The sequence below is a fragment of the Mytilus galloprovincialis genome, chromosome 6 (assembly GCF_965363235.1).
Source record: "Mytilus galloprovincialis chromosome 6, xbMytGall1.hap1.1, whole genome shotgun sequence".
Taxonomy (NCBI): Eukaryota; Metazoa; Mollusca; class Bivalvia; order Mytilida; family Mytilidae; genus Mytilus; species Mytilus galloprovincialis.
Genome location: NC_134843.1, coordinates 5,334,418 through 5,359,238, shown reverse-complemented (window position 1 = coordinate 5,359,238; position 24,821 = coordinate 5,334,418). Strand labels below are relative to the sequence as shown.

Below are 24,821 nucleotides of genomic sequence, written 5' to 3'. Positions count from 1 at the left end.
CACCCCGAAAATCCGAAAATATTGTGTAAATAATTTCTAAACCAAACACGGAAATGGCAGAAAACTTATATGTTGAACTACTCCACAATTTAACAGCAAATTTAGCTATAGCAATAGATCAAGTGAAAGGTAACATGACCACTTACCAGTAGATAGATACCAGATAAAAGGAGAAACAAAATAAGGACAATTGTCTAGCACACTTGACACTTTTTCAGTTTTTGTCAATTTTCATGATGACCATGTGGGTTCACAGGACTGAGGAGTTTGAAATCCTATCAATAAGGGGGTAAAAATATACCAAAGTCGACTATCACAGTACAGTAGAGCTTTTCTCGTAGATCAATCTTCTGAAATCTCTTCGGGTTGTCTGTTCACGACAAGAAGCCCGGTGGTTCTCTCCGAGTACTTCGGCTTCCTCCATCATAATAACAGACTTCCTAGTGTCCAACACGCTCCCTTGGGCGGTGTTGGTTGGGGATTGTTCTGGTGGTGGGATAATATTGGAAAGGACACATCTCCATTAATTTTTAGGGAGTGTATATGGATCCACTGTACCCTTGCAGTCGACCAAGGGGTGCGTCTAAACAGGCGGAATCTTGAAGTACATACATGCTGGTGTCTGTTGTGAAAATTTTATATGTAAGCTCTGTATATTGTGATATATGTATATTTATGACTGGGAAAATGCAGGACAAGAAAGCGCACACAAACATAGACTTGTTTAAAAAAGGCACCTTTTAAATATGATTATGATGCATTTACATTCAATAATTTAATGCTTAGTCTATCTCTCCCATCTTCCCGGGCCAAGGGTTAAGATCCACTTATCAGAGAGGAGGGAAGTGGATCGTAACCCTTGGCTAGCGAAGATGAATTCTCCACCCTCTGCCATAATGAAATCTCATCATCTTAAAGACTTTAATCTGTAAAGAAGACAATTTTTTTTTTAACTTTGTATGAAGACTACACTGTCACTGTATACAACTCTTCAATTAGGGTAGAAAAGCCCTTTACCATGTTTACCATCAGGCATCAAATGGTCAGCATCAAATTGGTTAGGCACTAGCTAAGAGATATAAAAAGATCTAAAATTTAATTTTATTTGTTCAATCATTTATGAAAGTGAAATTGTGAAATAATAATTTTACTTTTAGCAACCAAAATGGTTCAATCTTATCAAATTAAGCTATTAAAGAAACATTGATAATGAACTATTCACTTGCAAGTATATATTTTTAACCTAAAATATAAAATCAAACAGACCTATAAATATCCAATTGCACAAGTTCCCTTTTCTATTTATATCTATAATTATGTTTATGTTCCAGACCATATGAGTATTTGGACCGTACACATACTTTTTCAAAATACTCATACAGTCGGACCGTACGTGTACGGTCTGGCTTATTTAAGATGTCATGTTTATTAGATAGAATTGTATATTACTAATCAACAAAAAGAAATCTGTAATTAATCTTAAAAGTTTAAATGTTAATGAATTCAAAACTTAATAATTTAACTATTTAAAAAGGTCAAGTTAATTCAATCTGTTCATCTGTTTATAGCTCTTGTATTTATCATGTCAGTAACACATGATATTTAATTTTGCTCACTGAAATTGAAGTTATATATGAGTGTTGAAGGAAAAGATTTAACAATATTTAGGAACTTTTCTACAAAAAACTGTCAAAGATACTAGACAAAATCTATAAAAAAAAATCTGTTGAAAATATAATTAAAACCTGTCGAAAATTAATGCAAAGAATGAATACAGTAGCTTTGTTACTCTAATAATACCAGTTGTTAATACATTGTAGTATTTTTCCAGATTAGTGTGTAGGGTTGATGACATATTTCATGTTATTCATCTAATTGCAAGAAAACAAATTTGTAAATTCAATAAAAGATTTTGATAAATGTTTATCTTAAATTAACCCATATTGTTCAAATACATATATTGTCTAGTTCATCCTATATATACCGTATAAGTATACCCATATGGTTCGACCGTACACATATGGTCTGACAGTACGAGTATACCCATACGGTCCGGACTGTATGCGTACAGTACAAATACTCATATGGTCTGGAACATTTACATCGCTTCATCGGAGGTCAACTCAATAGTTAATTAGATGGCCTCTAGATTAAAATACACATGAAATGAAGCTACATATCATTTAGCCTGTGCCCTGTAAATTGTTTATTTTAGATTTTTGATAGTTTGGAATAAATGTTTTACATTGTTATGAATAAAATATGAGAATTTGTGTCAAAACAGTTAACATGAATTTGACAGCTAGTGCCCCTTTAAAATTTAAATGTGATTTGTCTAAATATCCTTATCATGATTAGTCAGAGGTCTCAAATAATTGTCATTACCATTATTTTTGAACAAAATTTAATGTGATTCGCCAAATCATTAAATCTTAAAAGACTTTTAATCATCATAAAGAAAGAGTACATATTATCATCGTGAACCAAAACTTACCGTACATGTCATTTATATTTTACAGGAGGAGAAACTAAAAAAACTGATGGAATTGAGTTTAATGCAGAAGATTTCTGGAACAGATTAGGTGAGTTATTGCACAGTTAAAAACATGTCCTGGGAGAGGTCTGGTATACAGGACATATTTAAAATCTTGATATTAAAAAGAGGAACAAAAAAATTGCTACTTAATTTTATGAAAATGACTAGTTTCAACACTAAGAAAAATCAAATACTTCAAGCAAGTTCTATTTAAGTCATTGTTGATGGCCATATTTATAGTACAGAGACCTTTAGTTGCTTTTATTCATGTTATTTTGACTTTGTTTAATAGATGTCTGACTGGCAATCATACCATGTCTTATTTTTGTAATACATTTAATAAGATGAAGGTTACAAAATCACTGCACTTTGAGAAGGTATGGCTTAAATTATAAACAAATTGGGGAATCAAGACAAGAACAATAACATTCATAATTTTTTTTCGTCTATATAAATCTGTACAGTTTAGATGGAAAATATTAGTTTTTGAGTTAAATTTTGTGGCCAAATTTACGCCTCTTTGCCGTTTCTCTTTTGTTTGTCTTGAGTCCATAATACACTAGTCTAATGCTTAAATACCATGAGTTCTATTCAATAAAAGAACAGAGTTCCAATGTTCCTTACTTTGCCATGTTTGCACATGTATATTTTATCTATCCAAGGTACAAGGGCAATAACTAAATAAAACATCTTTTTTGTGTAGCACTAAGGCCATTTTCGATAAATTTTCAAACCAAAAAATTTGAATACAAAGAAGGTGTAAATACTTGTGGAGTGGTCACCAAAAGAGACCAACAAAAAGTAGCCAAATCCCCATGATTAAGGTCCTTGGGATGGAGCCTTAGATTTTTGTAATAATTTCTAAATTAACAGGAGAAATTTAGTCAAAGGTTTTAAAATTATGACATATCTGTTCTTGTGTTTTGAATGAATTATACCTACATGTATACCTATGTCTTGTGGCATGTAAAATATGTGGATGTTGCCTAATAAATTTATTTAATAATATCTTGGTTATTTTAGGATTGGTATTTAAAGCTATAGCACATGAAGCTACAAAATTATCCCTGACTTTTTCTTCCCCTCCATTGCCTTCTTCTCAGGTAAGTGTATAGATATATGAAGTTGTATTGATTGTTTTCGCTTGCCTTCAATCAGTTATATCATAACCAAGGTATAAAGCTATCATCATTACAAAAATCTTTAATTCATTGTTGCTGTTCTGTTTTTTGTTTCATTGCATTCTAATTTTGTTAGCCTAAACTACAGTTAGAGATCATAATGGCACGACTTGTATGCTTGTTCACAATATACATTGCACAAGGTAAATTTTGAATATTGTCAATTTTATTCTGATCACAAATTGACAAATAGGACAAATTTAACACCAATGTTATTTAAACCTTTTTCTAAATTAAGTTTTAAGTGGATAAATGCTATATACATTATAGAAGGAATAATTTAACATTTAAGCATGATTTATCATCTTTCAAGGGAGATAATTCGATTTTTACATTCAATTTTAAAACTCATTTTAAGTAACACACATGATCATGACAAGGAACAGTAGTAACAGATATTTATCGTCTTGTCAAAACAGTAGATATATATATACTTATACACTCAAAGATAGGCTACCAAAGTTTTCCATGCGGTTGCTCTGCTGTAATAGGCTGGATGATTGTTTATTTTTTTTATAACACTAGAAATGATTGTTTTGTTGAATGAGATGTGTTTCAGATGACAAAACTGTATGATACACATTAATTAATTAAAGATACTTTATTTGTTGACTGTGATGGATTTGGTATGATAGACATTAATTTAAAAAGATATTTAACAAATTTGAAAATTGAAAGTTTTGTTTGCAGGAGTGTGAATCATTAATAACAGGAGTGGAGAAAACAACTTTAGCTTTAGTGTCATTATATTACTGTTTACCTAAATCTCAAGGTAGGATGAAATTGGAGCTGATGAAAATCTAGTAATTAATTTAGATTGAAAACTAAACTATGTTCTCTACAGATACAAATCATTTTGAAGAAAAAAACAATAACAAATGGAGCTTTCTATTTCAGTATCTTTGGGTGAAGTAAATAAAGGGTGCTGCTCCCTTCCCCTGACAGTAGGAAAATAATTAGATATAAGAAGAATTTATATGAGTGTCAATGAGACAACTCTCCATCGAAGTAACAATGTGTAAAATAAAAACCATTATAGGTCAAAGTATGGTCTTCAACATAGAGCCTTGGCTCACATAGAAGTTCATTTACACTTAAAGCTAATCCATGCACATAAAATTTATTAAGAATGACACTCTTCCAACACGTGCATAAGCTTTATAACTAAACCTATTTGACTTAATATAATGACGGAAGTGATTTTTATGCCCCACCTACGATAGTAAAGGGACATTATGTTTTCTGGTCTGTGCCTCCGTTTGTTCATCCATCCGTTCGTCTGTGCGTTCATTTGGTGTCTCCTGCTTTAGGTTAAAGTTTTTGGTCGAGGTAGTTTTTGATGAAGTTGAAGTCCAATCAACTTGAAACTTAGTTTATATGTTCCTCATGATATGACCTTTTTAATTTTAATGCCAAATTTGAGTTCTGACCCCAATTTCATTGTCCAATGAACATAGAAAATGATAGTGCGATTGGGCCATCTGTGTACACATTCTTGTTACTAAAATAAGTTCAGTGTTTTGCTTTTGATAGGTCTTAGATTAAGGAAGTCTACACAGAATGCTGTGGTTGATGTGATACAGGGTATTACAGATTTAGCTAAAGCTGTCAAGCAGTATGGATGTGGGTAAGTAAAACTCTTACTTAAGACATTTGATTATTTTAGAGCTTCCTGTTGATACACATAGTTTGAAAGTTTCATGTCAACAAATTGAACTGTGATGTTCAATATCTTTACAAAATTCTTTACTGTAAAGTGGGAAATTTTCATATTTAAAAAAAAAGTCCGGGTAATGCTGTGTTTTTTTTTAGACTCTGTGTTTTTCTTAAAATATATTGCATTTCTTAATTAAAGCGTCTTTTTCTTAATATATTGCATTTGTTAATTAAAGCTAGCAGATTTTATCAACATTATTATAATTATTATTTTTTGACACATATATTTCAAGCTAGCAAAATATGACTGTATGTGACAATACATAAAGATAATTTTATAAAAAAAACCCAGTTTGACCTATAACTATTGATAATAATAAATTGTGAAGACCTATGTTTTATAAGCAGTATCTATTGTTATATACCAGATCATCTGAACAGTTACAGTCTACAGGCAATGTATGGAATGGTGCTGATATATTTCCTCAGATTCCAAAAGGTAAAATAGTCCGACCAAAGTCCATTTTCAGAGACAAAGAGGCCATGAAATGTCTATCATCTCTTCATGATAAGTATGTTGTTGTTCCTGCGGACAAAGCTTCAAATAATATTGTCTTTGTATGTAAATCGTATTACTACGAATGTCTTGTAAAAGAATTGGGTATAAAGGAGCACTCAGGTAATCCCACATACAAAGACATATCATTTGACAAGGATGAGATTTTATCAAATCATAAGTCCTTCATGGTTTCAATAAACATTACATTGAACACTAAATCGGAGGACTTACCTTGTTTGTATTGGATACCAAAGCTTCATAAAATTCCGTACAAACAACGGTATATTGCTGGCTCATCTTCATGTTCCACTAAAGAATTGTCCATTAGATTGACTAAAATTCTATCGGTGACAATATAATGGAATGTGATACGACTTTCATACAAGTGAGAGGTTTAGCTAGCTATAAAACCAGGTTCAATCCACCATTTTCTACGTTTGAAAATGCCTGTACCTAGTCAGGAATATGACAGTTCTTGTCCATTCGTTTTTGATGTGTTTTGTTATTTGATTTTGCCATGTGATTATGGACTTTCCGAATTGATTTTCCTCTGAGTTCAGTATTTTTGTGATTTTACTTTTTATAGTTAAGTGGTAATAATATTTATATTGCTGAACTGTTCAAAAATTTAGAAAAAAAGAATTTCTGAAGTGTTTTAATGTACAAGGCAGTGTCAGATTCAGGGGGAGGGTTCCAGGGGTTAGAACCCCTATTATTTTGGACAATCAATGCATTTAAATTGGGACATATACTGGTAGTTGGAACCCCCTCCCCCTTTAAAATAATGACTGGATCTGCCCCTTCAAGGAATTATGAAATACTGTTTTATAAAATCAAGATGGCTTTTGTATTACCATTAGAAATTTCATCTCAAGAAGATTATGAGGCATTGCTTTCCTAAAAATTTAGAAAGAAGTTTACTGATCAGCTGAGTTATATATAAATTTATTGAAGATATGATTTTTATTTATTAAATGTAATTTAGCAAGCTTTAAATTTGATTGTTAGATATAAAGCTTTCTTATAGTGTAACTCTTAGTAGAGAGCCTTTTTTTTTAAATTGATAGTAATATCTCTTTGATCTTGAGTTATGACAATAATTCTATTATTTACTTTGTATTGTACTTTCAGATAATAGAGAAGCTGTATTAAAGGTTATATGTGAGGCACAGGGGATGGCTACTGATGCTTTACAAGAAATACAAGAGGTACAAGAATAAGCAATAAGTCATTTCATTGCAAAAGATTTACCATTGTCATGCATGTCTCTTACATCTTTTTATGAATTTTAAAATTATGATGCAAACTTAAAACTAACATGGATACCAATTTATGTTGATTAAGGAAAAATTGTATTCAAAATTATGTGTCGTGGTTTTGCAAAAATCTGAAAGCAAACCTGTAGAAAAGTTGTTCTTCATCAAACATTAAAATTGGTGATTTACCATGAGCAATGAAATCCACGAAAATTGGTAAGAATGATAATGAATCCACAGGATCCGACTCTTACTTCAGAATACCAAAAAAAATGATGAATCAAAGGTTATCTTATAAGATATAAGTTTTAATTTTTAACCCTTACCATGTGGGGGCCGTAATATTACGGCCGTACCCAGACCAACGTTATTTGGCACCAATTGGAGGTCATTGTAATGCCAATTAATTCGAAGTGTATGCATGTTTCCTCAATCTTATACTATTGATTGTTATGTTTTTTTTTAAATGTTTATTTTGAGCTCAAATACGAATTTCAAAAATTGAAATTGGACAAAATTATTTTTTTGGAGGGGTGGGCTCACCTTCGAGGTCTGAAACACAAAGTTATGAGGCCTGAATCTTTGACAAATAGTGTAAACCTGAAGGCATTTTACTACTGATCATATTTATTATCACAATACGCCAAGAAATTACTACTTCCGGTTGCAAGTCAAGTTAAAGTACAAAATTGGGTTGCTGTCTCATCTCCTCATCCCATTGTTCATATTTTTATTTCAAATTGGATCTTAGTAGTTCAGCTACTGTATCATTAGCTTGTGAACACTGAGATTCTGACTTTTAACACTTTTATGGTTGTTAGTTTTAACCCTGCTCTGGGTAGTTACATTTAACATCAATCCTAATCGACTTGGATTGCCAGTTTACCTACTGATGGTCTGTGGTTCTCTCTGGTCATTCAAACAATAAAAACTGGCAACCTCAAACGCCAATACTGCTGAAAGTGTCATTATCCACCAAAAATTATATACATTTAATTAATTGGAAACTGGTTAATTTTTTTGTAATTTTAAATTATTAATGTCTAGGCTGTAGACAGTGGAGGTATGGGAGATGACCTTGATGAACTCCTTGGTGAAGATGTCGGATCAGATAATGAAAACACATGGTCAGAACGAGATAAAACATTACTTGGTCCATGTCTTGGTTTGCTGAAAGCCTCCAAATCATTACTTAAGAAGACGAAGGACACAGTAAAGAAGAATGCCTGTTGTAATAGTGAACAGACTGTAACACAGCTTGATGATTTAGCAGATCTTGTTGACAGATTAAGTCCTGCCGTTGATGAATTGGCATCTAGTTTGTATCCACCGTTACATTACCAGACATTGAATGAAAATGTAAGTATGATAATTAAAATTATTTGTTCACTGGAAATATTCATATCATGTCATTACTATTTTTTGATATTTTCTATGGTTTATTTTAATCTATACACTCAGCTTATATGCATAAAACAAATTATATCAGATTTCAGTTCACCCATGCATATATAAACTTGATTAATAATGATAACAATAGCAGAGCTTGATGCGTAAAATTTTAGCATATGGAAGAGGTACCCCTGGAAAGAAAATATAAGCATGATAAGTGTTACAAAACAAAGACTTTATTAACAGTATTAAAAAAAAATATTTGTGTGTTAATACATGTTGATGAATTATAAGAATATTGTACAGTGTGATATCTAATAATTTTAGGGAAAGACTGTTTACCAAATCCAAGGAACTATGTTAGAATTTATCAGGTAATTTATATCTAGTGATATGACTGTTAAAAAAAAAGAATTAGAGTCGGTGAACATGGTTAGAATTTCTTATATTAAAAAAAAAAATCTGAATATCACAATAAGGATCAATGACTCCAGCAAGAGCAGTATTAAACACAAATAATTCAAAGAGCTTAAATTCATAAACAGTTAAATGCATAAAATTATATTATCAAGACTGGTGTCATTTATATATTTCAGTGTTTTCTCTTATGGTCGTGGCCATCTATATCTTGCATGAAAAAATATTTCTCGTATGAAAAATGAAAAAAAAAAAAATGGATTGGTTTTTAGAGCATCCTGAAACGATATCACAACATTTAATTTCCATTTGCCATTTTAAGGTTATTGATTACTTTCAAAGGTTCAGACAATGAAAATTTTGTCAATGGCATTAGACAGATGTGATTTCTTCAATAAAATGCATTACACTCATACTTATTGCCTGAAAATCTTCTTTTTGTCAAATTATATTACATTTTGAAGTGTACAAAAAGTTTAAAACGTCTGATGTTAAAATTTAATGCTTGAACTGGACATATGACGTCATTTTGGGTACATGTGAGCCATGAATTCAAATGATGAACAAATAATAAATTTTCTATAGCTATGTATGCAGAGATAGGCAAAAACCATGAAATCAAATATCCATGAAAATGCAAGTCCCCAATAATCAATCCATGAAAATTGATACCCAAGAAAATAAATGAATCCCCAGTATAAGTACAATTGGAAAAAAATATTGGTTTTACCTTAACCAGAAAAATTCAGATTTTTTTTCATATCATTTCATATTATATACAACTTTTAATTGAACTGTTTAGTGAGCTAAATACTTCATACTTCTCTCTCTTTTTCAGAAAATGTGATTTCGTGACAGAAAATGATCAACAGTGGATAGATTTTCTACACAAAGCAAATCAACACAACTGGGAAAACATTAACACACATTTAAATGAAGTCAGTTGAATAAAAATACCTAGACAATATTGATATGTAATTTGTTAAAGCAGCACAGAGGCCATCCCCTGACATACAACCTTTAAAACTTCTTCTCTTTTGCCTTTAAGTACATAATTAAGAAAAGAAAATACACTTATGAGCTATTAGGTTTCCTGGTAATGATAAATCCACAAAAGTGCTTCAGACTCATACAATTAAGGTTATGCTTTTTTTGTCATATTTTATGACAGTTTTTTTTTAAAAAAGCAACTTTGGATGCAACCCTTGATCATGAAAAATATTGTGTCTAGAAATTCAATATTAATTTAACCTTAAGTTAGGCTAGACTATTATATAAGCTTGCAAAATCAGTTTTATTTATTAATCAATCTTAAGCGATTCCAGAAATATTAATTGTAATATACCAATTGTTTACTTCCACCTTTTCCACTTCCGCGTTTTAGACCCTCCCGTTCTGAAAAGAACCCTGAAATTTATTTGCAAGAGGAGATTATTTTTAATGTTAAATATGTGATATTAAAGGGAAATCATTTTGAATGTGTCTTACAAAGTAATTTTTGCTCTCAAATGATCTCCCTTTGATATCAGCAACTTGATGGTAAATATGAAAAACGTATTTAAAAAGATGACAAGAAACATTGCTTATATCACTGCACTTGCTTTAGACTAACACCATTTCAAGAGCCTTAAGAAAACAAATATGAGTCGGAAGAGATGAATTAAAAAGGCTGCTTGGTAAATTATTGTAGCCTATTTATATTATAAAAGGATAAATCATTTTAAATATGAACTGTTATAGCTGAAACCTCCAAAGAATGTCATCGATATCAAACTATCCAAATGACAACAAGCAATTTAAGACAATTTCTGCTGAGATTTCTGACTTTGGACAGGCACAGGACTATGTCATTGGGGTTAAGCTAGGTTTTTTGAGAACTTTACCTCTTATATTCTAAATCTCAATTAAATCAATGCTGAGTTCGTAATCGCAGAGCAAATGTATAAAGTCGGACATCAAATTCTGCTTTCAAAATTTGGTGAAGATACTAGTATTGTAGTCGAAACTCACACCTAGTTCAAATACAAAATCCTGATATCTATGATGAGTTTATTAACCATTGTCATTTTTTTTAATCAGCAAACAAACAAGTGAAACACTTAAAAATGCACTAAAAAACGTTTTTTAAGTGCAATTGGTTAATCAGAATGCCAAAACACAGATAGAGTAACTACACATAAATCGATTTATATATGAAATGAAAAGTAATGGCAAATTGTAGTACAATTTAACTCAAGTACCTGCAATGGAATCGTATGTACCTACACTCTTAGACTAAATAGTACAGTTGATGGGGCAGAAATATCCTCCTTTGCCTACATTACCTTCCATGCGAATTCGTGCAGCATTTAAGGAGCACCTAGAAAAGGAATGTTGAAATCATTATATTGATTTAAGATTCTAGTTAAAAGTCTATAAAATTGAGAATGGAAATGGGGAATATGCCACCAATAGGTCGTCAATGCAGTGAGAAATCCCTCACCCGGAGGTGGCCTCAGCTGCCCCCTAAAAAATATGTACTAGTTCAGTGAAAATGGACGTCACACTAAACTTCAAAACATATAAATGAACTCTAATTTAAAAAAAATTACAAGACTAACAAAGACAAGAGGCTCCTGACTTGGGACAGGTGCAAAAATGCAGCGGGATTAAGCAATGTTTTGTGAGATCTCAACCCTCAGCCTATACCTCTTTTCAATGTAGAATAAATAAACACATAGCATAAGAACAGTAAAACTCAATTGAGAAGAAATCCGAGTCCGATGTCAGAATAGGTAACAAAAGAAATTAATCAAAATTACAATGATACATAAATTAATAAAGGACTAGCAGTTACTGAAATGCCAGCCTGACCTCAACTAAAGTGATTGAAGGATTATGTCTTTATCATATAACAATTAAGTACTTTCGTTCAATTGAAAGATAAAGAGAGTGCCACGCTCTTTGCACGTTAAGAACCCTTGCAACAACTCTCTGAGGGGTCTGTAGGTGGCCTGTTGCAAGGCAAAATTTCGGTCCCTATCCAATATACCCTCTTTTTCCAGTGGCAGTCTAAATTTCCCCGACCATCATCCTCTATTATAACAACCTACCTATTGTGTTTATTGTTAATTTGTTCTCGTCCTGAATATGCACGAAATATTTGCCACTGGACATTAAGCAACCAACAATCAATCAATCAATCAATCAATCAATTGAAAGAAAAACATCAAGATATGAAGCATACCTTACAGTTCTTGAACTGTCAATAACCTCAAGTGCACTGGGGTATATGAGACGACAGGACTTTGTAAATAATGCTTCATATGAGTATCAAAACAAGTCGGCCAGTAGGCGTGCACAACTAGTACCAATAGGAAACCCAGTTGCCTTTTATAAATATCAATCATTCAAACTCCGCAAAGGTGTTACCAATCAAACAGCCCATCATTTTGATGAAATCATAAGCGGTCTAATTTTTTTTTGAATCATTGTAGTTATTTAAAAAGTAGGGTCTGTACCTAAAACAGGTAGTCTGTTACTGTAATTAGCATTTGTGTGGAAAATAACTATTTCAGGGTCAAACAGACCAGGTAGACGGTTTTTTTTCCCAATTTAGTATATTAAAAATGATAACACAAAGGATAAACAAAAACATTTATTTACTACACAATTGCAATATTGTCTATACTAATTAAGATAGATTAGGAAAACAGTCGTTTGCCGATGTTCAAATCTGTTTATGAAATTGAGAATGGAAATGAAGAAAGTGTCAAGCAGACAACCACCGGACAAAAGAGAAGAAAACAGCCCAATGCCAGCAATGGGTCTTCGTCAGAATAGTTTTTTTCTTAATGTTTATAATGTTTATTGAGATATCAACCCTACCTCTATACATTCCAATATAGAAAAAACAAACACAACAATACACAAAGTCTGAAACCGATGTCGGATTAAGAAATCAAATCGAGAGTAACAATTAAAAACTGGAGGAGTTGTTTCGTATAATTGCTCAAGTACAGGCATATGATTAGTATTTTATTTTCATCGCGTGAAGTAGTTTGTTGCATAACTTTCAGCTCATTACCAAAATAAGACATATTATAACATAAAGAGAGGTGAGCATATGTATCGGTATTAGATGTAAGTCGTGTGTCTAGATAGCGGAAAGGTGCCTAAAATAGTACATCTTTTGTGATATTGTATACTCTCTTTATTTTGATATTTACGTTGATACAGATATGGGAATTTCAGGGCATACCAAAACCATTTAACCAAAAACATAATAAGAAGAACCAGTCCTGATGTCGGTAGAAAAATCTTTGTTCGACAGTATTCATAGAGATTTGATATCCCTGGTGAAAATCGGTATTTTTCATAAGGTTTCAATTGCACGTCCCCGCTAGTATATCTGTTCTTATTCTCATACGAAGCTGAGTTTATTTAAAACCCCAGAAAGACTAAACTATCCATGATATACGTTTACACAGTTTTTGGTTGCTGTATCTCAATTATTGCTATATTAACTTTAATGTATGTTTGGGTACCTGACCCAATTTTGCCAATATAACGGACCAATAATTAACTGTCATACAATTTGGAGGTTTATCTAGTTGTAAAACCAACTTAAATCTACCATTTTCTTGGAAAATATGCAATTTGTTTCGTTCCGTTTGTTGACAATGTTTGGTTTGTCAGTTTTTGTGAACTTACACTTTTTGAATTTACTTTTGAGTTGGGTACTTTTGTAATACGTTTTTTATGCAGCAACATTATTTCCTATTAGATACATATGACGATGTCAGTTATGTTTTAGTTCGAGAATTCCTCAAAATTAATTATTCGTGTGACAAAGAAAAAGAATCATTATATCAACCAGTGAAACGACTTCTTATAGAACTGAAGTTATGAGTAGAATCAGAAATGTCTCATTGGGCATTGTGGCATCTACACTAGGGTCAATTCCGTTTAATGAAACGTACCATTCTCTTGTAGTAACATAACACCAGCATATATAGTTAAATACATTACCTGTAATGTTTCTATAATATGTTTCTTGTAAGGTTTTATATTACTGTTGGTTTGGACTAACTGCCTTTTAGAAGTTTAAACAAATTGTTTACGACTTATATTGCGTGATGTCAAAAATGTTTACAACATTTAATGATGGTTATCTACAAAATCGTTTAAATAATTATGTACATTATTTACCCCAGATTTGAAAATTACGAATTAATGACTTAATTAATGAAACCAAGATTTTTTACGAAATTCAAGGTCCTATCTTTTATGAACACAAAAAAAAACACATATAAGTACTGTACCTGTTGGTTGAAAAAAGATAAGCATTTCAGTCAATACTTGTGGTTTTAAAGATCTCAAATCAACCGTTAATTTATTTTTCTAAAATCAAGTAGTATTGATATAGGTTGTATCATACTAAAGTTTAAATTTCAGATAAGATAGAAGCATGTGAAAGTACTCTATAAAAAACTATGGAAAACGGAGTTGATGAGAAAAAGATAAACGGATTTCATAAACATGATAAAGGTCCTATGGAATTATACCTCATTAGAATATCACCACCATGCAGAGCAGTATGGTTATATCTATTACAGGTTAGTCAGAAAATCGAAAACTTTATTCATTAAACAAATAATTCATAGTTTTGTATACCTTTTTTTTACAATCCTATCTACTAGTATCTCATTTTTATGATGATAGAATGAAAATTTAAAAAACGAAAAAGAAAATGTATGTGAAGTTATAACAAATTAAATTTTCATAATATCACCACTATGTAGAGCAGTATTGCTATATCTGCTACAGGTTTGTCAACACATCGAAAACTATATAAATAAATAAATATTCTTTTAATAAATAAATCATTCTTTTGTAAATTAATTTCTATCCCTGTCTATTCTATTTTTATGATGATGGAATGAATAAAAAAAAGCGAAAAAAGGTTGTTGTAAAGTTTAAACAAATTAAATCCTGTAATTCAATATGATTTTTTATGTACAAAAAAAACTAATGTTCATAATAAGTAATAGATATTATGCAATATGACCTTCTTATATAACAGTCTTGATCAAATAACTGTAATGATAAATAGATGATTTAAAGTACGAGTTTCTCAGTGCAAACGTGTCTCAGAAAACGTAGACAATATAATGTAAATAAGATATATATTTAAGGATATATAGTATGACTGTCACCAGGTAATGTGTTCACTAAAACAAAAAGGAAAGAAAGCAAACATCTGCTTATCACTAGAATTATACATTATATATATAATAGTATAATTTATAAAATGGAAATACACAAAATATAAAGGACAAACGCAAAGTTTAAAAACATCCATAATCCCGAACGGACAAAAAACAAATCAAATTCTGCTTATAAATTTCAGAATTCAAAGACCATAAATAAAAAAAATATCAAAGATATACCCATATAACTTATTTGCCTTCCTTAAACTTTTTTGTTTTGAAAGACATAAGTACACAACATCGGTTTAAATTCAACATTTAATATTATTCTCAGGCGGAACTTTGGCATTTCGTGACGCAGTGCACATCAAAAGGATATAATTTTTGATATTTACCTATCTACTTATCACATATCATTTAACATTTTTCTATGTTAACTGGAATCAACCAAAGAAATAGAATTATTTACTTTTTGTTAAAGGCTTAAATGAATATACCATATTATTTAAATTTTAACTTTAATTCAATTAAAAAGGTTCAATAAAATGTTTAATAGTATACATTTCTTTTTCTATATGAATTAGCAAATTAGTCATAAACACAAATTGTATTGCTTTCAAATAGATTTTCTGGGTTAAAGATCAAGAGGAAGGCTCCTAGGCAACATATTTCAAAATCTAATATACTTAACTGTAATGTAGAATAATTATTGATAAAAAGGATTAAAATCAATAAATTATTATAGTAGACTTGCATTTTGAAGAGTTCACATACAGCAATAGTTATCAAAGGTACCAGGATTATGATTTAGTACGCCAGACGCGCGTTTCGTCTTCATAAGACTCACCACTGACGCTCAGATCAAAATAGTTATAAAGTTGACTTTGTTGATAGACATATGTCGACGAACCTCGTCTCGCTAGTACTTTTGAAGGGCATACAGTAGCTTCAGTTTCTGTGTGTAACCATAATTTGTCTTTATAATCGATTAATTATATTTGAATATCTTTAACTACTGTTGTCTTAATTTGGTAAGATTGAACAATAAGCGATGCAAATTAATGTCTAATAATTTGCTTAATCATGCATAATCACAAAGATTCAGTGAGCAAGAAGATGCGACATCTATGCTGACTCCGACAATATAATTATTTGCTCTTCTACCTGCATGTATCGGACTTAGCGGAAATAAGTCTATTTCGGACGGTCACATTTGCGGAAAGGGGACGGGATTGCAATTACGACAGTTGGAATATATATCTTTTGTCATCTGTCAAATTAATATTCCATAACGGTCAACCAACTGGGTATGGCGTAAATCTACAAATGGACTATTTCAACCTCACCACTTGGAACTCTTGCTTTAAAATTTCTTTCTGAGCAGCGACCGATCAATCAAGGAAATCATGATACGAAATACAAACCTTGGAATATCATCACTGATGAGTCTTTTGTAGACGAAACGCGCGTCTGGCGTATATACAAAATTTAGTCCTGGTATCTATGATGAGTTTATATACTCATCTCTTTTGACGTAAAGTTTTGTTTTCAGTCGACCCTCATGAGCAACGTCTAGTGGTAAGTCAAGATATAAGATACCAACTTAACTGTATCTATTTGTCCATTATCTCAAGTTCGATGGAATAGAGGCGTTCAACATAATGTTTGAATCATTTAGTGAAAGAAACGTCATCTATATAGCGTAAAGTGAAGTGATGATATTGCTAACTTCTTTTCTGTCTGCCTAGGAAGTTTCTGTGTAAAATCCGTAAAAATTGCTCGATTATAATATGTGAAGTCTTTAGCGGAAAATGTACTTGTGTAATAAAATTTGACTTTAATTAAGCCTTGTTATTCATCTTTAGAACTAACAAGGAACATGCTTATTTAAAGTTTGAAACATTTGGCATGACACAAGAGTCATCTGGTTATAATCGCATTTTCATCTGTGCATTTACGTGGATATTATAAAAATAATAATACCGCTTTTTAAGTACATATTAGGTTACTAATAATACGATTCATTGTCATCACGAATTACATAAAATTGTAGTTTTGATCATCTTTGCTAGCCAAGGGTTACGATCCAGTCCACTCTTGGATCGTTACTATTGGCTAGCGAAGATTTGTACTCATATACATTACACTAACAGAGAGTGCGATTGTTTCTTAAAATTTTATTAATTTTGAAATATTTTATGAAATTTTCCACCTGTAACAAAAGTCAACTCTTAAAGTCGTATATTTGAGATGTTAGTTGAAATTTTCCCCATACTATTAAATATATGAACAAAACGGGTGTTTAACCCCAAAACATGCTTTATGTGTAGGCTGAGTACGCATTTTGTTTGAATAATTTATTCAGGAAAATAATCAAATTGAATTTCAAAGAGTACTGGGGCTTTTCATTCACTATTTGATTTTAATTACCTTAATTTCCATAGGTATTCACTAAATGTTTAAATGTTTACCAGTGTGTCTTTCTTTTTTCCACTGGTTGTTATGTTATATGAAAATATTTATGTTTCAATGTAAGCCATGTTACAAATGTTTAAAATTCAAAGTACAAGTGTACGTCAACAGAGAAGTTTTATGTGCTGAAAATAAAATCCTCTTTAATAAGTTGATAGATATTAAAGGTATTCTAAACAAGTTTAGGCCTTATTTTGGTCGATACCCGATACCCACATGAATTTCCTCCTTGAAAATCACTTAAAATTTAGGAAATTTATCGTATTTCTAGTATTCCGAATATAGTAATTAACAGTTATTTTCAAATCCCATTTAAATGTACATATTAAGACGAGGCAATTCATCAACATATCATTATGTTCATAAATACAGAACTAGTACAGAAATAATCGGTTAAAATAACTACTTAAGATACTCTCTGTTTGTTATTTTAATATCTCTTATTTAATTTTACAATATACTATAATTATGCTACACACATAACTGGAAAATATTAGTAAACAAAATTCTATGTTAATAACTTTTGATTTAAAACCAGACTTGTTCTTTATTTACAGAGCAATTTGTGAATAGGAGGGCGGGGAACTACTCAATTGAAATCAAGGGTAAATGTAAGAAGAAGGAAAAAAACACTTCCTAATCATATATTAAGTTACATAATTATAAGACAGAAAAAAAATGTCAAAATGAAACTGATGATCAATACGTTTGCAATGAACAAGGCCACCGGCGGATCCAGCGGGGGAAAAAAGGGGGGCGCTTCATGGGAACATTTAGTTGATTATATGAGGAATCACAGAAGATGACTATAGCAGGCCCCGTCTTATGGCAGTCAGTGCCCCCTTTTAAAAAGTTCTGGATCAACCAAATAAGGAATAGCAATATCTTCCTTTTTAAAAAAGTCATATCTTTAAAAGGGTTACATCAGATATTCACTTAGACCACAACGAAAAAAAAAATGTATTCTTGTTAATTTCTGTAGTCACTTGTAACTAAAGGGCCGCCATACGCTGTTGTGCATTTCGCAAGAGAAAATAGTCATCCATTTTGTTAAATTCAAAATTTATAGATCAAACATCGTTTATACTCAAATCATATTTTCCTTTTGTATGCAGTTTTATTTAAAGGTTGCACTTTGTAAATACAGCTGTTTCTCAAAACACGCCTCTTTTGGGGAGTAATTGAATATTCATAGAAAATTCATTTTGTTTACATACTGGTTCCCAGTTATGCTCTCTGTGTTCCATATCGCAGAGACAGAACTTGGGAATGTTACCAGTAAATAAACACGTGCATATTGTTTACATTGAAATCTGTGGTAACCTTTCATTCGAGGTAGGGGTAGTTAAGAAAATTAGTGTAAGTTTAAACTCTGCGAAGTTCAGGGCATATAAACGTTGAAAATATGCCGCACAGCCCTATATTTTGACCTTTGAAAAAAATTGTGGTGCATATGAACTTTCAATTCTAGGATAAGATTTTTTTCAAAACTTCATAGTAAAAGTGGTACAGTTTTAGCCGTAAAAGGAGTTCCTATGGGAAATTGCATTGTCAATATTTACAGAAATGCAACCTATAGTGCAGCGATTTGAATTAAAATAGAAAAAAAATAAATGCCAATTAAAGTGTATAAATATCTTCTTTTATTATGGATCTATTTGAGATTTAGTATTTTCATCCAGGGAACAGTATGGTGGCATTTTTTGGAACACTTGAAATTAAAATCCCTATTGTACTGATATCTTCACAAGAAATTCATAGGTTAAAAAGAGTTCATCCAAAATTTTACAGGTTTTATAATTCTATCATAAATAGACTGCAGAAAAATTAACTAGTTATAGAATTACAAACGGATAAATTGTATGATAAGATATTTCTTCATAGATGGTATTTCAATTCACGAAAATAATTCAATCATAAACGTCTTAGGTAACTTTATGTTGGTTTTGTAAATATCCTGTAGTAACTTATTAAATATCTAAAGTAATACTGGAAAAGTCATTCAATAAGAAATAAAGAGATTCTATATGATGAATTTTTTAATGACGTTTGAATATATATTCTTGGTCACATACCACTGCTTATAAACCTCTCGTACCCGAGGGTATCACCAGCCCGGCAGTCATCACTTTTATACTGACATGAACTATTATGATGTTCATTTTCTGTAAATTTTCTACCCCCATATAAATTTCTTTACTCGTATGTGGCACAACTTTTATGAATTTTCGGCTCTGTAGATTTGTGTTTTATCTGGTTTGCATTGAATTGTTTTAATTTGTCCGCCACTTGTCCTGATTTGGTCAAAGCATTCCCTGAGGTACAAACTGATGAATTAAACCAGGTTTTATAGCTAGCTAAACTTCCAATTGTTTGAAAGAGGCATACAATTTCATTATATTGGCAACAATGTGTAAACTAACATACATAATAGATGAAAAACACATCAAAGAAACAGGTACAGCAGTCAACATTGTGTTATAATTCTAATCACTTAAAAACAATATATATATATATAAAAGAAGTTAAAGACCGGAATACAAAACAAAAATGACCACCGCACAACAACACATTAGCGGCTGGCTTATGTACCCAGGCACGCCAAACGAATATTACCAAAATTACTTAACTGTAAAGGTTAATAATTTACAAAGGCAAAAAAAAACACACAATTGACACGTAATTCAGATGAGAAACAACGTTAGAACCTAGAATCTATACTTGAAGACCATCAATTGTTATTGTGAAGTTGTTACTGAATATTTACCAACAAGTTCTTGGTATCTCCCGATTAACTTTTTTTAGTAATAAAATTAACCAAGATTTTTCAGCCCATTCCATAACATTTATCGACTGGTGTAGCTCATTGGTGTATTATATTTAGAAAAAGAAAGACTATACTTAAGGGATGAAGAAAAGTCTAAAGTAGAAAAGAATATGTAAGTCTTTTCTTAATAAAAGGGGGAAACAAAAATCACAATAGTTCATAAAACACTTCAAAGAAATCTTAAGATTAAGCAGTACGAGTCCGAGCAAAAAAAGAAGGGACTTTTCAATGTCTGTGACAATCTGTATTTTTATTAATTGTCACAAGCTAATGCAAAAAAGTATGCGTAGTTGGAGAAATATATTCGTGGTCTAGTTATATATTTTTATTATCTTTTGTTATTTTCTTCACAATATTCTCCAATCAATGTGTGATGTCTACTGCTTTTCATAATTACATACGGTTGTTATCTTTTTGTTCTGTTGTTTTCAGCACGAAATTCCACACATTTTACATGATGTAGACTTCTCAAAGCATTCTACGAAGATACCCGAAGTGTTCAAAAGTCATTCTCATCAGGAAGTTCCTTTACTAGTAGATGGAGACATCGTTGTTTTTGAAGGGTATCTATTTTATTAACAACAACAAAAAACTCAATAAACTTACTTTCATTTCTCAGAAATATATTTTCTAACATTCAATCTTATCATATGATGTACTTCTCAACTATTTAGAACTAAGGAATAAATCTTCTCTAGTTTTGCACACATTTTATAAAGTTTTTCATTGAAATATCTGTTGTCCTTGTGAATCACTGAAGAGACCCAAGTTTTCGACATACACATACCGTTAAATGTTATTTTTATATATATTTATATATATACATAAGTAAAGAAATATGCCTCCACTCTTTGACTTTTTTTTGCACCAGCATTAGTTAAAACAGCAATAATAGGTCTTTTCCATTTATTATACCAATGGAAAAGGTCATGTCTTTTTAAGTTCTGATCTATAATCCTGATCATTACGTTCTCTAGATTAGCACTTATAATTTGCAGTAGTCTAGAGCATCTTTTTTTCGAAACCTAGTATGTATGAATAAGTCATGGTGACACGGTATATTTTACATAACTGCTATACGGGAGTCTTATAAGTTTTGTCAGATTTGCATCGAATGACGTTAACAAAAACGAAATAATTTGTATCGGAAAGACTATACACACTATACAATACTATGCATTTGACTATTGATTGAAAGGTCTAGACGTGAAATAAATCTCAGGAAAATTAGCCCTACTACATAAACTCTTTCATTTGGTATGCTCGAGAACAAAGGTATAACACGTTTTAGAGTAACCAACAAAACGGTCCAAAACATAGCCCACGAAAATAAATTAATCCACAGTACCTAACAACCTTGAGCCTTGGTAAAATTAGTGGAGAAAAGTTCACAGTACATATTAATAAAGAAACTTGATGTTTTTCCTTTTGTACATTTCTGAATTGTATTTTACAGACAAGCTATTTTGCGATACCTAGCGATGAAGTATACAAATTATGCCGGATATGGATTAAGTCTTCAGCAGCAAATGTTATCTGAATCAGTCATTAGTTGGTGCTTTAGTGAAGTACACAGGTATATTTGTATACTATTTTTTTTTTTCATTTTCCTTTTAGTTTAAACATATTTATTTATAGTGGATTGGGAAACAAGTTTTGCAACTAATATTAATCCCTTTCCACATTGCGGGTGCGAGTGCTGCCTTGTAGCGGCATTATCCTAATATTTTTCGAAAGCTACAAAGGTGTATTTAACGTGCAAGAGATATGGCTCTCTCTTAACATGGGTCAGCCATTTATCGTCCCCTTCCAACGGACTATCATCGTTTCCTCCAGACCATACTCGCAAATGGTGTCAATTAGGGAGAGCCGAAAATTGAGTTCCTGAAATTTTCATCCCGAACGGGAATCGAACCAGGAACATTTGTGTTAGTGTCCGATGCACTAACCACTACACCACGACTCTTCAAGTCATTAAATCAAAATTTAAAGACGTAACTATTCATTTTCTAGAGAATGTTGTGAATACCCAGCTTACTGAGCATGAACCAAAGGAACGGCTTCTTCATATATACCGATATCTTATATTTTTCAATAGGTTGAACGAACTTGATATTTTGGTCACACTTTTCTCCAGTAACAGTACGCTTAGAATGACAACACGTGCAACTTCTTGTTTTCATTCGGACTCTGGATTGTCTGTCTTTTTTGAACTAACGAATTTGCATTGCCTCTCTGTTATATTGCCTTTTTAACTTTTTTATTCGAGCGTCACTGATGAGTCTTTTGTATCTAAGAAACGCGCATCAGGCTTCCTGATATCTATGATGAGTTTATTTGCATCAAGGATTAAAAAATAACAAAGCATACACCTTTAACGCATTATTGTTAATTTGGGTTTTTTTTTTTTTTGCTTAATATGTATATATGGTATTTTAACAATAGCTGCATCTAAAAGTACAAAACATATTGCTGTAAATATCTAAAATTAAATTTTTTTCAGGGTAATTGGTTATTCTTACATTTACCCACAATTTTTGGACTACTACAGTCTTAAAACGACAGAGTCAAATGAGTGTTTGATTGAACATGGACTGCGTCAAGTGACAAAGCTTCTGGAAGTTATTGAAAATCGGTATCTCATGAATAACAAATATCTAACAGGCCCAAGGACAACTATTGCAGATACATCTGTAGCAACTGTTTTAGTGCTCTTGGAATGGACAAACTTTAATTACAAAATGTGGCCGAAAGTGGAAGCATGGTTAACAAGAGTTAAACAACATCATTTCTGGGACGAAGTTCACGTAACACATGCCGACTTTGTGAAGGATATTCAAAGATCAAGTTTGATATACGACTAAGCGTTTTTCTTATAAAATGAATCAAAAGATACAGTATGTTATAAGAATTTCTTCGTCTGCTTGCACCGTTTCTGATTAAATTTGTTTGCCAAAATATGTTATAAATTCTGGTAGAGTTAATTTAGTATACGCTGATTCTTTAAGCAGTGGTATATAGTGATTCAGGGAGTCCGCCAGTCTGTTCATTCGTTATTTCGTGCTTTAGTACTACTTTTGTATACTGCAAACAAAATTTGCGCTCGTATTATGTTATGGCGATGTCAGTGTCGGCATCGAAAACATCTTTATTCCCAGACAATAACTTGAGTATATTAGCACACGGTTCCTTATCACTAAATGATGACTGGGATTGTTTTTGGATGGTTTGTCTCAGCACTTTAGCAATAAGGGGCCAAAAAAGGTCAGTTTTCCTGGTTCGTAGAAAATTGATTTGTTCGCATTCAATAAATGTAGGATAAGTGTCGTAGTTGTTTTGCATTTAGGAGCCAGAGAGGATACAAAATAATTGTGTGTCTGGTTTTAAAAAAATATCTTGAGTATAAGTTATATTATGTCTTAAAATTTCGCACAAGGTTCCACACTACAATACAAAGGTTTGGATTAATTTTTGGGGGGTTATTGTCACAGCTGCTTTGGAATTAAGGGACAAAAATGGCCTATTAAAACCAATTATTTGTCTGGTTCATAAGAATTTAGCATAAGGTTCCATAGCACAATATGAAGTTTATAATTTTTTTAGCGTTATTTACGTAAATATTTAGGAATTATCAGCCAAAAGGGAGCTAAAAAGAAACATTTTTCAAGTTTCAGGACACTTATGTGTGTATAAGTTAATTCTAGGGTTGATTTAATGGGTTATGACCGTAACGGTTTAGTTAAAAGGGGCCAAAAATAATTCTTTTGTAATACTTTGTTTGCAATTCTGACTTCTTTAGCAATTTCAAATGGGGTTCAATTCAAAGTCTTGAATTCTTGGGGTTCCTTAATTTGCTAAATCTAATTGGGTATTTATTGTTTGGATCGAGGTCTGTTTTTGCATTGATCCATATTAAGGTTCAAAGTTCAATAAATTTCATCAAAAAATCATTTTTTTATGTTCTTTGATATGCTAAATATAATGATGTATTTAGATTTTTTTCATTTTCGGGCTTGTTTTCAAATTGGTCCTCATTAAGGTCCAAAGAATTCAGAATAAATAAAGGCAACAGTAGTATACCGCTGTTCGGAATTCATAAATCGATTGAAAAAAGGACAAATCCGGGTTACAAACTAAAACTGAGGGAAACGCATCAAATACAAGAGGAAAACTACGACAAAACAGAAACACAACATTAAAATGTAACACACACAGAAACGAACTATAATATAACAATGGCCATTTTCCTGACTTGGTACAGGACATTTTAAGAAAAAAAAATGGTGGGTTGAACCTGGATTTGTGGCATGCCAAACATTACATGACAGGACTAC

General features: G+C 31.5%; 2 protein-coding genes across 2 annotated transcripts; both read left to right on the top strand.

The window, feature by feature from the left end:
* Positions 1 to 9: 9 nt before the first annotated feature.
* On the top strand, positions 10 to 9,964 carry LOC143078784 (cyclin-D1-binding protein 1 homolog). Its single transcript, XM_076253751.1, has 10 exons — positions 10 to 129; positions 2,520 to 2,582; positions 3,560 to 3,639; positions 4,408 to 4,489; positions 5,251 to 5,344; positions 5,802 to 5,872; positions 7,064 to 7,140; positions 8,236 to 8,547; positions 8,908 to 8,954; positions 9,836 to 9,964. The coding sequence occupies exons 1-10, from the start codon at positions 54 to 56 to the stop codon at positions 9,942 to 9,944; spliced, it is 1,011 nt and encodes a 336-aa protein (XP_076109866.1). The 5' UTR covers positions 10 to 53; the 3' UTR covers positions 9,945 to 9,964.
* A 4,415-nt stretch (positions 9,965 to 14,379) lies between these two features.
* Positions 14,380 to 23,447, top strand: LOC143078781 (glutathione S-transferase theta-1-like). Its single transcript, XM_076253746.1, has 4 exons — positions 14,380 to 14,594; positions 20,920 to 21,050; positions 21,944 to 22,063; positions 22,991 to 23,447. The coding sequence occupies exons 1-4, from the start codon at positions 14,472 to 14,474 to the stop codon at positions 23,349 to 23,351; spliced, it is 735 nt and encodes a 244-aa protein (XP_076109861.1). The 5' UTR covers positions 14,380 to 14,471; the 3' UTR covers positions 23,352 to 23,447.
* Positions 23,448 to 24,821: the final 1,374 nt, after the last annotated feature.

Excerpts from the sequence above, each read along its gene's own strand:
- LOC143078784 (XM_076253751.1), top strand. The coding sequence starts at position 54 with ATGGCAGAAAACTTATATGTTGAACTACTCCACAATTTAACAGCAAAT. Across the intron at positions 7,141-8,235 it reads CTTTACAAGAAATACAAGAG|GCTGTAGACAGTGGAGGTAT; the intron begins GTACAAGAATAA and ends ATTAATGTCTAG. Across the intron at positions 8,548-8,907 it reads ACCAGACATTGAATGAAAAT|GGAAAGACTGTTTACCAAAT; the intron begins GTAAGTATGATA and ends TAATAATTTTAG.
- LOC143078781 (XM_076253746.1), top strand. The coding sequence starts at position 14,472 with ATGGAAAACGGAGTTGATGAGAAAAAGATAAACGGATTTCATAAACAT. Across the intron at positions 14,595-20,919 it reads TATGGTTATATCTATTACAG|CACGAAATTCCACACATTTT; the intron begins GTTAGTCAGAAA and ends TGTTGTTTTCAG. Across the intron at positions 21,051-21,943 it reads GACATCGTTGTTTTTGAAGG|ACAAGCTATTTTGCGATACC; the intron begins GTATCTATTTTA and ends TGTATTTTACAG.